General features: G+C 43.4%; 1 protein-coding gene across 4 annotated transcripts in view; it reads right to left on the bottom strand.

Annotated features, from left to right (window-relative positions):
* AMFR (autocrine motility factor receptor) overlaps window positions 1–16,498 on the bottom strand; it is a 33,877-nt gene extending 17,379 nt beyond the window's left edge. Inside the window, exons 1-8 of one of the 4 annotated variants that reach the window (XM_061468956.1) lie at window positions 16,108–16,498; window positions 14,614–14,706; window positions 11,259–11,423; window positions 9,475–9,627; window positions 4,606–4,646; window positions 3,688–3,820; window positions 2,921–3,054; window positions 1,238–1,348 (exon numbers count right to left, since the gene is read on the bottom strand). In XM_061468956.1, coding sequence (XP_061324940.1) covers window positions 1,238–1,348; window positions 2,921–3,054; window positions 3,688–3,820; window positions 4,606–4,646; window positions 9,475–9,627; window positions 11,259–11,423; window positions 14,614–14,706; window positions 16,108–16,329 — 1,052 coding nt within the window. In that variant the 5' untranslated portion in view covers window positions 16,330–16,498. The remainder of the gene's footprint in view (window positions 1–1,237; window positions 1,349–2,920; window positions 3,055–3,687; window positions 3,821–4,605; window positions 4,647–9,474; window positions 9,628–11,258; window positions 11,424–14,613; window positions 14,707–16,107) is intronic. The other 3 variants (XM_061468959.1, XM_061468958.1, XM_061468957.1) reach the window with 3 other exon arrangements.
* Between the last annotated feature and the right edge of the window lie 1,313 nt (window positions 16,499–17,811).

Here is a 17,811-nt window from a genome sequence, read left to right as displayed (position 1 = left end):
AACAGGTTCCCTCCCTAAATGCACAAACAATGTAAGTGTAATTCAGCTTCAGAAAAAAATACAGAAGAATCCTTTTAGATACAGAAAAAACAATTCTGAAGAGAAGACCTTGGGCTTCTCAAGTGCTCAGTAGGTGATGAGATATTCATATGATTCAGCAGCACTGGAATAGAAGTCTGCTACAGAGGCACATTATCTCCTTAGAGGCTTCCTGGAACACATATAAATATTTATGGCAAGGGTTGTCACAAATGACAACAAATTAGCACACAGATTACAACCTCTAGTTTGACAGTTACCAGAAAAGTAGAAGGCTATTTGCATAAAGTAACTTGCTTATATAGTGGAACAGGGACAATCTAATGGACCATGCATGTTAATCACATGGAACTTCAGGAATTCCTGATTCAATCCCTGTATTTCCTTTCATGTTTAACCACAGGTATGAAAATGTAAGCACTGCTACAGAAGATCCAAGGAAAGAACATCTACCACAGCACACTGTCTCCACAAGCAACTGCTACTATTCACTACCCGCTGATTGTGAGACACAGTATATAGAGAGATCCTTTGGCCAAAAGCCTTTCAGTTCCAACTAACAGCTGCTTAGGGGCCTCTACAGCTAATTTGGTCACCCTCTTTTACAGCCTATATGGACTCATCACCCCATGAAATCATTTAATCTGACCTGGCCTTCACAACTGTCCTTGGTACCTCAGCATGCAAGCACCACATTATATAAAAATATTCCCTGTTCTCTTTTTAAAGCTGGTATCTGAAAGTTACTTGAGGATCTAACTCCACTCTTCCTTCCTCACCCAAAAATCAACACACCCTCATGGAATAGCTGATGAGTAGGATAAAGTAAAGGGCAAAAAAATGTGCTTTACCAAGCAGTTACACAGCAAGGCAGGATACAGACTTGTAACTGAGATACCATAACTCAACACTACCTCCCATTAGTTGACAAGATGCATACTCTTCCTTAGAGGGGAAGCGGGGGGGGGGGGGGGGGGGGGAAAGAATGCACCAGGTGAAACAACTCAAACACGGAAACAACTGATGTGAACATGACTTTGTGCTTTGTTATTAGAAGCCGAACAAGATAACCCAAGCAGTAAGCATGCACAGCTCTGCTGATGGTTCATTACTTGTCATCCTGCTGTAACTTTCAGACATGCCCATAGCTCCCTCCCTTTCCACAGTCAGGTGCACCCTCTCAGCCCCAGAAACGTACTTGTGGAAGAAGTGCCCGCAAGGGAGTTTGCGTGCGGACTGCATGGAGTCCCAGCAAATGGCACAGTCATCATTATTGGCTGCTAGCTCCTCCGGTGTTGCAACTGCAAACCTACAAAGAAGAAAAAGGAAGAGACAGAAGTAATCAGTACACCAGCTCAGGATGGCCTCCCGTCTAGAGGATCCCACACTGAGAAAGCCTTATCCCCCATGCTAACTTTTCAGACACTTTTTTTTTTTTTGCACAGCCCATACATCCCAAGTGCAAAAAGCTTTTACTTAGTATCTTCCAAGACATATGACGAGGTTGAGAACCTCAAGTTATAATCTGTGTAGATTTGGCTTATGTAATTTTTCTAAATGAGTTTTAACAGCCGTACCCATTAAGAGATCTTCTTGGGATCAAAAGCATTTATGGTCTGACTAATTTCGGTCTCAGATTTTGCCAACCCCCATTTACCTTTAACCCTTTATCTTCTTTTTAAACCACAGCACCACGCAAGCAGCTACTACGTAGCAACCAAACACAGACAATAGAGAGATGAACTGTGTAACAACATTTCACAGTAGTGCTGGTGTGGAATATACCTGAAGAACAACTACAGAAAGGCAGAGAGCTTGCTGCTGTTGGCAAGTTCAAGAGGAAGCCAGAATGTGGTTTTTCCAGAAAAATCAGAATGACAGAAACACATCAAGTCACTCAGACAGGAAGTCTGAGGCACCTGCAACTCAAAACAGGCTTGTGAGCAGCTTAAAGGGGTTTAGCAGCTGCACCTTACTGAGAAGAGATGAAGCATGGTGGATGAACTTCATTATGCAGCTCTTAACCTGATACTACAGCCATTAAATGACTTCTCACAAAAAAAAACACCCTGTATGAATTTCTGGATAAGTCAGACTTCTTTCTCCATTTGGACTACAGTAGAAGGCATCAGAGCTAGTCAAACCCACTGAAGTCCACAAGGAAAACCGTACAGCAATGTACAGAAAGAGCAAAATTCCCTGCTGTTCTTGAAGTCATTAAAGTCATGGCTGAGTTATGAAAACATGGGATCAGAGATGCAGTCGTATCTGGCACAATACTAGGTTTCAGCAGGCCTCCCAGTTCCTCTAGATGGTCTCACTACAGGGACATGGACTAAAGTAATCTCAAAGTGCTCTCAGCTCCCCTGTAAGTACAGAGTCTTTCAGAGTTGGCTTCAGGTTTAATAAATATATACCTAAAGCCTAAAGCAGACTGTAATTAATATTTTGATTCCAATATCTGAATAGTATGGCCTAATGAAATTAAAAGCATTCATTTCTATCACAGCCAAAACCAGTATCTGACAACTAAAACAAGCAGAGTTCTGTAGAGCTTATGTATACTATCCTGGTGGAGTGACAAGAGAATAAAGGAGAGGAAAGCTGGTCTGGGGAGTTCACATGTTGCCAGTAATAGTTTATCAGTAATACTGCTATTATAAAAGTCAATCCTACATATCTGTTAAAACCAGAAAGTGTGTCCCCAGTAACAAATAAAATGGGTAAAAACCCACTCTAAGTGTAAAGACTTAAGTGCTGGATTTGCAAGATTGCATCTCTCCAGCTTACACTGTCATCACATATGAAAAGAACCTAAAGGAATCCCAACTTCTTCATCAGACTCTTCTCTCCAAGATCCCAGGGCAAATAAAAGGCTCACCTAGCTTCCATATTTCCCACTACACGGAGGTAGTTCTTATGCCGCCGTATTCTTCGTTGAACCTCATGAAACAGGTAGCGTAGCTGCATGAAAATCACGAGGCTCGCCATTGACAACCAAATATTACCAAACAGCTTCAGGAAAAAACAGAAAGGTGATCAGAAACTATCACAAGGAACTGCACCAGGTCTTACAAGGAAAAGAAACTGAGAAACCAGCACTGAAGAATTTTTCTTTCACCGAGACTTCCAAACTAACCACACATAGCCAGGTTGGACAGGGCTTGGAGCAACCTTGTCTACTAGAAGGTGTCCCTGCCCATGGCAAGTGGTCAAAACCAGATGAGCTTTAAGGTCTCTTCCAACCCAAACTAGGTGAGGATTCTATGTTCACAGGTATTACCACTCCATCTTCAGATACAACTTAAGCAGCACAGCATTTATAATAAGAATAAACTGTATTTGATCCTGTGCAACTTTATGTCCCCTGCTGCCAATGAAAATAAGTCAGGCTGGTATTACTTAATAGCAAAGCTAATTAAACACCTACTAAACAGGTTATTACACAGTAGTTAATACTCCGTAACAAAGTTATTTGTGAGTACGCCAATTACACAAGAGTAAAGAATGTCAGAAACCACCCCCATACATTTTCCTCTTTATTTAAATCAAATAAGAAAAGAAAAAAAATATATAAGATACATACACCCAGTACCCTTTATTTTAAGGCCAGTCTATGTGCTCAACCTTACATCCATTATTTCATACCAGCATATGAATGTGATGCATCAAGTCCAGTGAAAGCAAGGTGAGCTCCATGACAAAATCAGTGTAGTAGACATAAGTGCCTTTGCCCTCCCACATTCCTTCATGGCTGAGATCCCAGAGGTGAATTACATATCTGTAAGAGCAGAAAAATTAACATTATTCTGTCTTTTTGTAAACCTCTAGCATTCAAACCATTTTCTCCATTTTAAAAACAGGTTTTGGATATGGATTCTTTGCCCCTCCTGAGCTCAGTGCCCACACTTTTTATGTTCCTTAGGGACTTTTCTTTAATGTTACTGTTTCAAACAGCAACATTTTAAAAAGACAAAAAGCAATCAATCAGTGTTCAGCCCACACTGCATTACAGATACCACCAGCTGACAAAGATGTTGCATTTGCTAAAAATTTCTGCATGTACCAAAAAAGGGATTTTAGTAACTACAGACCCACACTTTTCAGTACATGAGGTGTTTCCCAGGTGAAGCATTACAGTTTGATGACAGACCCAAAATGCCAGCAGTGACCCGGACCAAGAGGTTCTGCTCTACATGTCACATCCCACATCTGCACACACACGTGCATTACAGATACACAAGCATGCTACTCTTCCAAAGCAGAAGTTGTAGCAGTTGTAGTAGTTGGACATTCCAGTAGGATGACATTAAGTAACATGTATTAACTCTCATACAGTAGCACCAACCCATTTTAATCCATGCCTCGAGCTATTAGCACCCACTAAAGCTATCAATGCATTGCAGAATTTATGCTTAAAAATAGCACAGGCTAAAGTTAACCACCTTTGACCACTGCCAAATGTGCTTTTGCAATTTAACAAGGTAATTACATACACCTCTTAGATCAACATGCGATAGTCACCACCTTCTTCAACAGCCATCCTGCAAAACATGAGATACTCACCGTAAAATCACATGTGTGGTTCTAACTGTCACAAGCAGAGACTGCAAAAGACGAGAAAAAGGAAATAAAAGACATATTAACATTCCAGCAGGGATAGCGGTCCAGAGGCAGGTGCTAAAGGGCTAAAACGCATTTATTGCAGCATTTTAACAAGTTCCAATGGTTACCAGAGACAACTGTGTGCACAGTATACCTGTGACAAACACGAAGCTTATAAATAAATATGCAAGAAATTGTTCTGGGCCACACAATGCTCTTGGAGCACTAGCATCACTGCTGTTAAGTCTCTTTTTTTTTTTTACCCACTACATAGAATGTATTATCTTTTTCAGTTCTTACCACTCAATGAGTGTCGAGACCACAATCTCTCTTGACCACTGCTCAAGAAAAATTTGAAGAATCAAACAGTAGCAGGAATTTGAGGAACAACCACAGAAGCACTTTCAAATTATTTCCCCCCTTGGCTGAGATGTGAAGGCTGCAAAAATAACTTCTGCCTTTAATAGTTCTTACCTCTCTAGCCTAAGTACAGAGAAAAAAGTCTATCAGAACTGATTCCAGAACACCTAACCACATTTCCAAGGCTCTTATCACCTAAGAAACACAGGTCCATCACCTCTCTAACCCATCAGGCCCACAGTGCCCCATCCCCTCATTGCATACTCCCAGCGAAAGAAAATGGAACAGGACAAACCCTTCAAAGTCGGCCCTGTAGTTAGCAGGGGTCAACTGACACCAAGATGCAGGGGATTTAGAATGAGGAACTGAAACCATTTCTGCAAAACTGGTCTGATGGCATGCTTTCAGTGTAAGTATTAAAAACAAGTACGGAAGAACTATCAAAACCCAATATAGCAATAAAGCAGTTGGTTTGGATGTTGTTTTTTTTTCCATTTGTAAAAAGCATAAAATGCTTCTATATGTATTTAAACCCTAGTAATATCCAACATACCTGCCAACTGTTTACTAATTGCCTTTAAAGTTTAGTGTTTCTATGACTATTTACTAGTGCAATCTTTTATCCATAGCAGGGCTTCAGGATAAGACGTTCACATCACTCAAAAACACAAAAAACACATCAAGAAGGTAACAGCAAGTTACCTAGCATGGTGTGCTGTTCTCATTACAAACATCTTCTATAAAAAAAAAGTTAAATAAGCACATTAGCCACTCCTGCAAGGCAGATTACGAGACCCTATTCTGCCTCCTGTTTTCCTGCATGTGGGTACAGGACTACACCTTATTCAAACAAGGTCTTTGGCTATAGGGAAACACTGGACAGACCACAGAGGACAAGTAAATACACCTAAATTCTAAACATGCAAGTGGTAAAACAGAATGATTACCTGAGCTGCTTGATGGATATGCCACTGAACATAAATCTGTGTCAAAACCAGACCCGTGGCATAAGGCCTCCAACAAGGAAGACATCTATCAGGCAGAAATCTGAAGAGTCTAGTCTTTGCAACTATCGAGAAGTTAGTATTTCCAAGACATGATTTACACTGGTTAGTGCTGAGGCAGCAGTAGCATCAAAATTAAAAGTACGAGCTAGCACAGCTTGCATCAAGGCCCTGGTCTCTGGTTCTTCCACTGTTAACGCATTTCAGCGTTCTGACATGAGAAATGCTTGGCAGGAAGTAGAACACTGCCTCTCAAGTTACGCAACTCCACAGTCTGAGGTTCTAAATATACAGCAGGCCATTTTCAGTACCAACACCCCAAGAGCTCTTGCTCTGCTCAAAACAAACCGCTTATTCCTCATGGATTCCATGATACTGCAGACATACTAGTCACGTAGATTAGCACACAACTGGAAGGCACTCAAATCCAGGGATAATGGATGCAGCATGAGAAGCCTTGCAGGAAACCTTGTAAGGTACAATTCTAAGACTTGAATATCACTATCATCATGCGGCCTTAACTGAGATGTATGAAACGGGATCAGAGGATGGCTACTACAGGAATGGAGTAATTCCTTCTTACAATAAAAAAGGTACATAGACAGACTGGATATTACTTGCTATACTGTAATTCTCAAATACCACACAGCAAGACAAAAAAGCTCAATGTATAGTCAGAAAGACTGTCCCTATTCAACACCCCCCACCCCCACCCCACCCCCGGCATTTGGACATTTCATGTCTATCCTTTGCAGAAAATAAAATACTGACAAACAATCCAGAACAAATGAAGCCTAACTAAAACACGAGAAAAACACCTATACTGCTTTATTGAAAACCCTTAAGCATCAAACTAAATCAACGTCTGCAGAGTTAGGAGATGAATAGCTTAATGTAACAATGTAATTAAATACACACTAATGGAATACACTTGTCAGGGCCCCTCTTGAACAGCATCACGCAAGCCACCACCAGGAAAATATTTTAGTTTGAAAGATTTAATGCTTTCTGCCGAGAGGTTGAGGACTGCTGTGAGGTGTCGCCACTAGTACCTCTAGAGAGAGAAGCCTAAATGTTTTATTCCACTCACATCACTGCTGGGTATTAAAATCAAATAAACTACTCACAGCTGCCCAATCCAGATGAGGCATATCTAAAATGTTAATGAAAGGGCAAGATAAAATGAGGAAAGGTTAAACAGAATAGAGTTTTTTCGCTTGGAAGGGAAGTCAGAAGAGGAACAGGAGGAAGGTCTATAAAATCACAAATGGTATGAAGAAGAGTAAACAGAGAATGATTCTTTGCAGTTTTTCACCATAAATGTATGAGATGACAGCCAAGGACATTATCAGACAGAAGATTCAGGACAACTAGAAGAGCTCTTTTGTGTACACAAAGCTGAGTTAAATGTTGCCTTTGGATATTGCGGAGGCCAAAGTATAAATGAGTTCAATAAACAATCAGTCAAGTTTCCACAGTCCACCAGAGGCTATCAGACCCAAAAGGCTTGCACAACCCTCAGGTCAGGAGCATGCTCAAACGCCAACAGTTGCAAACAAGGGTGGGAGACCCCTTCCTACCCCCTCCCCACAAACCTCCTCTGCTGGTCACCAGCAGCACAGCAGGATGTGTGGATCCATGGCTTAGACCCATGGCTTAGTTGAGCAACACACACTTAGGCTGTTCATGAGCAGACAGAACAGGTATCACTGAAATGAACAGTTAGGCCACATCCTGCAACCCAAAACACATACACCACCACAGCACCAACGAGGCAACCCTTGGCTGCTGCAACACTCCCTGATAAACTTACACGATGCTAACACACAGCCAGTGCATCTTCCTGCCACACCAAGACAAGAGACACACCACCACCGAGACCCTACCTATTAGAGACACAAATCTTCAATACCCTTCCACTGTGTAGTTACAAATCTGGCCTTGCATATTCTCTTTACTTCGCGAAAAGTAAGCTGACATATGAAATAACTGAACTGTGGTGTGACCAGCATCATATTATCCCACTATCAGCTGACTAACTCCAAGTATGATTTCAAGACAGGATATGAAAACCAAACCACACATGCTACTTGTTATCTGTACCAAGATGTGCTAACACAACTGACTTGCCATTTATACAGGTTATATATGTGTATATATATATATATGTATATATATATATATATACACACACACACGTATCAGACAAGAGTGATATATTGAAAAATAAGGGATCTTAGCATGACGTGAATGGTATGGAACAAGGGGTAGACACCATCCTGGGTTCAGCAGTAGCAGTCATTTTTCTCCTTCTTAGTAGCTGGTGCAGTGCTGTGTTTTTGACTTTCAGCCTGGGAACAGCGCTGATAACACCGATGTTTTTAGTTGTTGCTCAGTAATGTTTACTCTGACCAAGGTCTTTCTGAGTCTCATGCTCTGCCAGGGAGGAGGGGAAGCAGAGACAGGACACCTGACCCAAACTAACCAAAGAGGGATTCCATACCACAGCACGTCATGCCCAGTATATAAACTGGGGGCAGTTACCCGGAAGGGCAAGAACGCTGCTTGGGTCAGGCTGGTGAGCGGCTGGCAGGTGGTGAGCGGTTGTATCCTCTTCCCTTGTTATTTCCCTTATCATTATTATTATTGGTGGCAGCAGTAGTGGTTTCTGTTACACCTTAGTTACTGGACTGTTCCTATCTCAACCCACGAGAGTTACATCCTTTCAGCTCTCCTCCCCATCCCTCCGGGAGCAGGTGGAGGAAGAAGGGAGCAGGGGGCTGAGCGAGCAGCTGTGTGGCTCTGAGTTACCAGCTGGGCTTAAACCACGATATCTCCGCACTGCTGAAGATTATCACTTTCTCAGGCAGAGAGCAATAACCCACCATGACATTAGAAACATACTGATATTCACTCCAAAAGACATCCTGCTTACTCCCTGAAGCCAAAGGTTCAGGAGTGCACGAACACATGTTGCTCATCACAGGTGAGACACTACTCTTGGCACAAACATCATCTCATTCTTTTGGGGGAGAAATTAAATAGGAAATACAACCTCAAAGGAACAGGCTGAGATGCACATTTCCATATTACACTTTTATACACACTCTCTCCCTCCCTAGCAGCCATTTCAACTAACCTTCTTGCAACGCTCCTGAAGCACAACCTTTACTTTTCTCATATTTGGTTTCAGCATCATTCTACAGATTTATACTCTCATTCTCTCCTTCAGACAAAGATTTTCTGAAGGCTTAAACTCTAAAGAGAGAAAGCATAGCCGCTTTCTCTAAAAACTAAACTCTAAAGAGAGAAAGCAGACTTGGTAACCACTCCAAAACATGAAAGGGCATCTTCAGAGTTTCTTCCTTGTGAGAAAGTAAAAGAAAACCCACTGCATGCCAAGGTACTCTCGCGTAAGGGGTAAAAAGCAAAGCAGAAACCACAATACATGGGAAGGAAGTCTCACCTCTGCTGCCATGAAAGCCAATGTGTGCATGCCATGAGAGTAGCCAATAACACCACAGATGAGGGCTAATCCACAGCAGGACAGGAGCATGGCTATGAGCAGGGTCAGGACTCTGATGTGGCTGCTCATAGGTGTGGTAGGAGAAAAGGAAAGCTGCAACACAAATACATAAACACAGAACAGGTTTAAAGTACTACATCCACTCTGCCTTCCATAGTCACCTCATCAAACAAGTCCTCATCCAGGAAAATATTTTGCTTTCTAGAATAAAACCAATTTCACGACCTCAACCACACAATGTAGTAATAGATGACGCAGGATAAAGCTAAAACCAGACACCATCCCAAAGTCTCATTCATTTCTCTGTCATTTACAGTCACCAGGCTTTTAAAGCCAGAAGGGATCATTACAGTTATCTGATGCAATGTCTAAATCACCTGTGCAAGAAAACCATAGACACTTTTCTCACACAGTTTCTGCATCAAATCTACACCATCTGCTTAGGATAAACATGCATTTTATAAAGACACCCAACCTTAATATATTGCCTCTAGTTCTTCCAAAGCTACCTTCTTCTGGAAGAAGGAGACATCTCCAGCTAGAGACTCCTGGATAGAATTTGCTGAAAATAGTTGTCTCATTCAATAGCATGCATAGTGTATTAATTCTCTAAACTACCTTAGCAGTAGGCTACACCTAGGTTGTCGAAATCAAAGACAACTCAAGAGGCAAATTATTTAGGTAGTCCAGTCCTTTATTTTCAGGGCACAAAAGGTAAGAACAGGACAAGGAAAGAAGCAGTTGCCCAAAACTTCCCTCTGGTCTGACTGATGAAGTTGATTCACATGTTTTGTTTTTAAATTGCTTATCTTCCTCCTTTATATCTGGTTCAGCTTCACATCCCCCTGAGTCCTCAAGGCAGATCACACAAGTACTGTTTGTTCAAGTAAAGAATTACAATACATGCTTTGAATGCAGAAGGAATGTAATAAGGATTTTCTTCCACGAGCTTTATTCTTTCACAGCTTTCTGAACAATACCAGATGACTGCCTTGTTTGCTTCTGACTCCATTTTCCTAACCCCAGCCAATCTAGTTTCAAGCTTAGTGCTTAGCTTCTTGTGAAGAACAGCGTTACAGGATAGTAATTAAAAAAAAAGTTAAATGCAAAGCATTTTCACGGATTCAATTTAGTTCAAACTTCTCTTGCATGACAGAGAATGAGGAAACTGCACGTCCATTATATAAGTTTAAAGATGTTACTGTTAACATTCCAATTCCTTCTTCCTTGCCTAGTCTTCACTTTCTGCATCTCTACTGAATTTATACTTGGTATTAACAGAAACTGGGTTGTAGCTTATGAAGAAAGCTGCACTGCATGAAGACAACATTTGGTAGATGTAAATGAACTTGAAACCTGAGCACAGAATGCACAGAAACAGGCTTCATGGTCCAATCCTAGAAGGCACCAACCTAAGGGATGTTCTGCTGTCAAGATTCCTTCACTAGGGAGAACTATCTCACAGAGTTATGTAATAGTAATTACAGGGCACACAGAAGTTGCAATTTATCAAAAGAAGTAAGTATCTTCAGCTCCTTTGTCTCACAGGAAAACTGAAACAGTACACTTGATGTGCACTTTAAAGCTACTGGGAGGTGCACGTGTTCAGAGCCGCAGGGTGGGGAAAAGGTCTAAATGATCTGTTTGTAACTGATCAGGAAGCAGTGCTCAAACCAGAAACTAAATTTGCATGTCCCAGAAAACATCCTGCGATCAAAACTCACATATTCAAAGCGATCCTTGCAGAGCTGAACCATAAGATGAAGAAACACGAGTCCAGAGAACCAAAGGCACCACATCACTACTTCTTCCACTGTCTGAACATTCAGCACACCAAAAATGAAGATGAACTTGTAGAAAATGAAATTCCAGAATTTATCCTTGAGATGCTGTAAAGGAAAGACATTTGGTTACTGTAGCAAAAGTACTGACAATGCACATGCTGCACCAGGGGAGGTTTAGACTAGGTATTAGGAGAAATTTGTTCACAGAGAGGGTGATCAAGTACTGGAACAGGTTTTCCAAGGAAGTGGTGGAATCACCGTCCCTGGAGGTGTTCAAAAAACATGTAGACGAGACAGTTGGTGACATGGTTTAGTGGTGGACTGGTCAGTCCTGGGTAAAGGTATCTGAAGGGGGCCTATAGGGATGCTGGAGAGGGACTCTTCATTAGAGACTGTAGTGATAGGACAAGGGGTAACGGGTTAAAACTTAAACAGGGGAAGTTTAGATTGGATATAAGGAGGAAATTCTTTCCTGTTAGGGTGGTGAGGCACTGGAATGGGTTGCCCAGGGAGGTTGTGAATGCTCCATCCCTGGACCAAGGTTGGACAAGGCCTTGGGTGATATGATTTAGCATAAGGTGTCCCTGCCCACAGCAGGGGGGGGTGGAACTAGATGATCTCAAGGTCCTTTCCAACCCTAACTATTCTATGATTCTATGACTTGATGATCTTAAAGGTCTTTTCTAACCTAGCTGATTCTATGATTGTAATGACAGAAACCTAGCTGAGATTGTATTCCCTCTCATGACTGAGAGACATAAAGTATGCTTTTCGTCAGTGTATTTGGTAGAGTATATAGGGTTATGTTCATCGTGACTGTTTGTCCAAAGGAGGCAGGAAAACATAGGTGTGCAGCTGTTCTATGACCTTCATATTTGGCCGCGCTGGGGCGACTGGCCAACGTTCTCGGTGTGGAGAACAGTGAGATCATGAGAGACTGCACAGCCTCATGAGTAAACAATTACAGATCTGGCATAAAGCTGGTTAGTTTTCTAAGGGTATTAAAGCACGACCCTCTTATAGCCAAATCTGAAGCTTCACCTATAGGTGGACACACTGTATAGGAAAAAAGATAAAAGCAGAATATAAGAATATGTTATCAAAAGCCTGCTGCATACACATCTTGAATAGCATTTGTTACCCTTAGCTTAGCACAAACCAAGTTTGATCTCAGTTAGATATAAGGAAGTTCTTCCCTGTGAGGGTAGTGAGGCACTAGAACAGGCTACCCAAGGAAGTGGTAAATCTCTCAGGCACCCCAGAAACCAGCTCCCCAAGTGCAAACATCCAGACCCTGATTCTAAGCCTAATGCATTATGACAAACCAGGAGCTGGGCATGTCCTACACACGGTACTCTCAGGAACAGTGCCACCAACATGGATATCCTCACTTACCTACCCACCTAAAACTCCATCTGTGTAAAGCCTCATTGGACAGCACTCTTCAGTGACCAAGAAAACAGGTCTCTTAAGTGTGAATGCCCACAACCCAATGCTAAGCCTAAGGTGCCAGGACAAACCAAGTTTGATTTCAGTTAAAGGAAGAAGTTTTTCCCTGTGAGGGTGATGAGGCACTGGACCAGGGTGCCCAAAGAATCCCTGGCAGTGCTCAAAGCCAGGCTGGACAGAGCCTTGGGCGGCATGGTCTAGTGTGAGGCATTCCTGCCCATGGCAGGGGGCTGGAACTAGATGATCTTAAGGTGCTTTCCAACTCAAACCATCCTATAATTCTATGATTCTTCACTCCCAAGCAACACAGCTACCAGGCTGTGAACACAAAGTACTCTGCTAGGAGAGCTGCCACGGTTAGTTATACAAAATGCCCAAATAGCTTAGCACCTTGCTTCTAAGAACCTGTCAAAAGCACAGATGATTAACAGAAGATGACAAAGTCTGTTCTTAAAAAGCAGAATGCCTGCAGTGGAGAATGAGACAAATGAGCAATGAAAAAGAACCTATTCCCACACACATGTAGTATGAAAGAAACAATACGATAGTTTCAAGCAGCAGACAGCAAGCCAGTTCGTTGGGGATAAAAACACTCATGAAATATAATGCTTTGTTAAAGACCATGATGAAATCACCAGGAGTTTAGTTAAGACAGGCCCAGAATTCCTTCAAGATGCGTCTGGTTTTGACTCGCCAGTATTAATAACCAGCTTTCCTTTACATGGAACAGAATCATACTCCCACTGCCCAAACACAAATGGATCCATACTGTTCCTGTTTTTCTCTTCACTTTTTAAGAGGATAAAGAACATCCTTGAAATCATCACTGTTTAAAATTCCACATCCTTGTGGTCAACAGAGTCTGGAAAAGTAATCTGTGTTTACGCATAAAACATAAAAACTGTAAACCAAAACGGAGTCTGACAGTGCCTTGTTTTTAATAGACTTCACTCAGAGGCTCTACCTGTGAATAACAAATAACAACAGGCCTTGAGAGACCCATGGTTATTAGTGAAACTTTATGTGCCTCAGTTCTGCATGTCAAAAATCATCATAGCTTGATTTCTCCTGAAGAACTGCATTTACACATTTTTTTTTTGAATGAAAATACATGAACACACTTCAAACCACCACTGCTGCATTTACAGAGAGCATCTTCTGCCTTTGACTTTTAAAAAAATACACAGATCCTATTCAAACTGCTGCTACTGTCATCTTTCACAGGACCCTATTTTTAAAAAACTTGCAGTTTAATGCTGAATTTTTAAAAATATTCTCACCTGGCCCAAGACAAGATTAAACCACCTGAGTTTTCAGCCCTGCTTAACTCCTTTCTCTGGGCATATGCCTCCCTACTCTCTCTTAAACATGAGGGCACATAAACCATCCACTTGGCATATGAGAACATAAAGCACTTTTCCAGCATCACAGCACAAAAAAAAAAGTACAAGAGGGAACTCGAAATGCCAGTGCTGATAAATAGCTACAAAGCACAGTGGAGAAATGCTGCCAACTACAAACCAAATAGGGCAAAACCCATGCTATAAGTATTCTGAAATACTGCACTTGCAAGAAGTCTGACAAAGTTCATTAAGGAAGCAGGATTTTCAAGTTGATCGTGGGCTTATACAATAGGAGCAGTGAAAAAGTTCCCTTCACAAATCAACTGGAAACTTGTGCCTATGGTTATGCTAGCTAACCACATGGTGAGATTTAACTTTATGTAGGCCTAAAATTTGCTCTTCTTATGTATTTGCAGCAATTACATATAGAAACGCGCAGACACCAGTCACACACCCAGAAATCATGAAAACACCACATCCAAGACAACACATTGCTGTCTTACCTGCCTCTCGCTGACACGGAGAGGACCAAACACCATACACTGGATAAACTTAGCCACCAGCATCAGAAAACAGCAGGCAGTGTTCACTAGTACCTGGAAAGAAAGCAAGCAGTCAGCAACAAATACTGCCCTCCTAGTTAGGAAGAGAGGGAGAGAAGGGGTATGAACAAGTTTAACAAAACCTGCCATTGTTCACAAAACAGTATTGGTTGTCTGTTTTTTGAGGGGGTGAAATTTAAGCCTGGCCAATTCCAAGACACACAGAGTAGCTGATAAGTCACTTAACTTTTTTTCTAGAAATACTAACATGGTCAGTTTGAGACACTGGTATAGCCAAAAAACTAGCTTACCTCTTCACAATAAATTGTTTTGTAAAGATTAGCATATTTGGGCACCGAGGAACACAGGGACAAAACTCACAGATCCCCGAGATGCTCATTTTGTGTAACACATGGCAGACAAGAAAACTCCAGTGTGAATCTGATGCTACAGGAAAGAGGTACAAGATTTAGAAGTTGCCTGGAAGCATTAGAAGCATTACCCCTCCTGTAACAAATGTACTTCAATCCTACTTGGGAAACTGCTTTACAGCAAAGGAGCAAGGAGCAGAATACAAAGACCTGGGAAAACTGCTTCTCACATCGGACAAAGACACTCATAATTAACTTTTGACCTACACAGAATACTGAAAGGGGGAAGGGAAGATGATGAAGTAGCCTCACCCAGTCATTTCTAAAGGACATACATTAAACTTTTCCAGAGCTCTTAATTTAAAGTCCCAAGATGAAGTTTCAATAGGCTGAATGTTTTTGGTATATTCAAAACCCAGTGCCTCAGTCAAATAAGCAGGTTGCAAAGATGCCCTACTACCACCACGTTTGACTGAGACAAAACTCAACAGCAGCAACTCAGCTGGGTTTTTGATATCCCCTTGATGAGCTTTTATTTAAACTATGGAAATTAGTGAGCCAAGAAGCATATACCATTGTCAGGTTTGGGTTTAAAGAGCTACAGTATTATTTCCTTTTTTTTAATTAGATGGTGAGAATGCTCCCTCTCACCGGCATGGCTTTAAACGTTGTTTTCAAATCGAGCACCCGGTGGTCTCCTTCACAGATCCAGCTGAGGAGACACAAAGTACCTGGGGCAGCGCCCACCGGGCACCCACCGCCGAGAGCTTCACCCCAAACCCGCCCATGCCGGGGAGCGGACACGAGCACCTGACTGGGACGCCGGGCTCTAACGCAGCCCCATCATCCAGCCACGTGAGGGAGGAACGGAAGCGGCAGCGGCCCGGGGTACGCAGGGGTGCATCCCCCCGTCCCGAGCGAGCGGCCGGTACGACGGCGCCCCCTCTGCGTCCCGCGGAACCGCCTCCCTCACCCCGAGCGCAACTTCCCAACAGTGACGAGCCCGTGAGGCCTCTCCGCAGGCCGCGGCGCCTGCCAGGCTGGGCCTGCAGGCCCCGCCGCCGCCCGCCCTCCCCGGGCTCACCCAGACGCAGAGGCTGTCCGACAGCAGGTAGTAGGCTACGTCCAGGGCCCGCAGCCCGCCGCGGCGAGGGTGCTCGCCCAGCTTAGAGCCCGCGGCCACGCCGGGGGCCTGGCTGAGGGCGCGGTAAGCGCTGAGACTAGCGCCCAGCAGGGCCAGGGTGCTGAGCGCCGTGTAGGTGCGGAGGCTGGGCCAGGGGAAGCGCTCCAAGAACAACAGCGGCATCGCGAACCTCTCGCCGCCACCCGGCCACTCTAGCTCCAACCCACCGCGCCGCCCAGGCTCCTGCGGCCTAATACCCGCCTCGCCGCCGCCCCTCCCCTGCCCGTGGCCAGGGGAGGGAACGTGCCCGAGCCCGGCCGCCCCGTCACAGACGCCTCCCGGCGCGCTGAGTCATGGGCAGGGCGGTGCTTCCCGGGACAACCCCTGCTTCGTCCGGCCCGGTCCGGCCCCTGGGGCGGCCTCCGCCAGAGCAGCAGGGGCGGGGAGCGTAGAGCGGGGAAGAGGACAGCTCTCCCTCGATATCCGTGAAACCTGGAGGTACGGGAGAGGCAGGGAACGGAGGCTGCTCCTGCAGCACTCCCGCAAGGGTAGTGTGGAACTAACCGTGCAGCAAGGGAAGATGGCACATGGGGCTGTTAAACGCCAGGCCTCGAAAGTGGTGCTGCTTGGTGTCATAGTATTCAGCTTCCAAACTTCCACCTTCCCGTCCTCACTTCCCTATGCAATACCTGTTGTTCTACACTCCCCTGGTAGCTTTATCTTCCCCCTGTGGCAGCAGCATAAGAAACCCTATATTCTGCTAACCATACATCTAGGTTGGATGTTCCTCCACGAGACTGAAGTGAACAGTTCCACTGCTACTATTTCCAGTATTTTTTTCCAGGTCAATCTTATACTTTACAGCTTCAATTTGATCGAAACACAAAGCTCTTGGACTTGTTCTGTACATAGCTTATCAGCACAGCTGGCAAAAGAACTGAGCCCTGCAGCAAGTTTCAATTCTCTTGACAGCACATGCTCTCCAACAATACCTCTGCAAATGAGGAGAGCACACAAGCAACAGTGCATCTTCTGATCCAAGGCAGAATTTGTGAACAAGTCTTCAAAAGAGTTAAGCAAAACTGTGGTAGGCTGAAGACATTTGGAAGTGACACATCCAACTGGAACTGATGTTTAGCCAAGCATGGGAAATAAGCAAAACTATGAAGGTTGGTATTTGCAACCTCCAAGAAAGTACAACATTGAAGGAAAATAGTAGAGATTGGGGCATATCTTCCAGGATGGCACAGCACACTGGTCTGACAGCTAAGCATGTGGAGCCACTTGCTTGTGGCATCAGCCAAACATTTCGGCATCAGCCAGACATTTCAGCATCAGCCAAATTCTGTTTGTAACTATAGAAAAATATACAAAATTAATTTCACTCCCAGTATTTTAACTGGATCTCAGGCCAATCCAAAATTTGTTGGGTTGTTACTTTCTTAAGGAGGCACAGTGGGAGAAGATACATGTTTCATCTCCTCCAAGCCCTGTACAAGCTGTAATGCTTCCAGATCAGTTCTGGCAGGCTTTGAGCAAAGGCTATACCTGCCTTTAAATACTCATACTCCCTTCAAAACAGCAATTCTGTCTTCAAAGTTAAAACTTTATTTATATTGCACGTACTTTTACTGTTTAATTTCTCCCTCAGACTAATTCCCTGCT

The sequence above is a fragment of the Pezoporus flaviventris genome, unplaced genomic scaffold (genome assembly GCF_033815535.1).
Source record: "Pezoporus flaviventris isolate CSIRO_AGI_PZ_B2104156 unplaced genomic scaffold, CSIRO_AGI_Pfla_v1 ptg000054l, whole genome shotgun sequence".
In the NCBI taxonomy this organism is placed as follows: Eukaryota; Metazoa; Chordata; class Aves; order Psittaciformes; family Psittacidae; genus Pezoporus; species Pezoporus flaviventris.
Note: the sequence above shows the minus strand (reverse complement) of the source record. Positions and strands in the feature narration are given on the sequence as shown.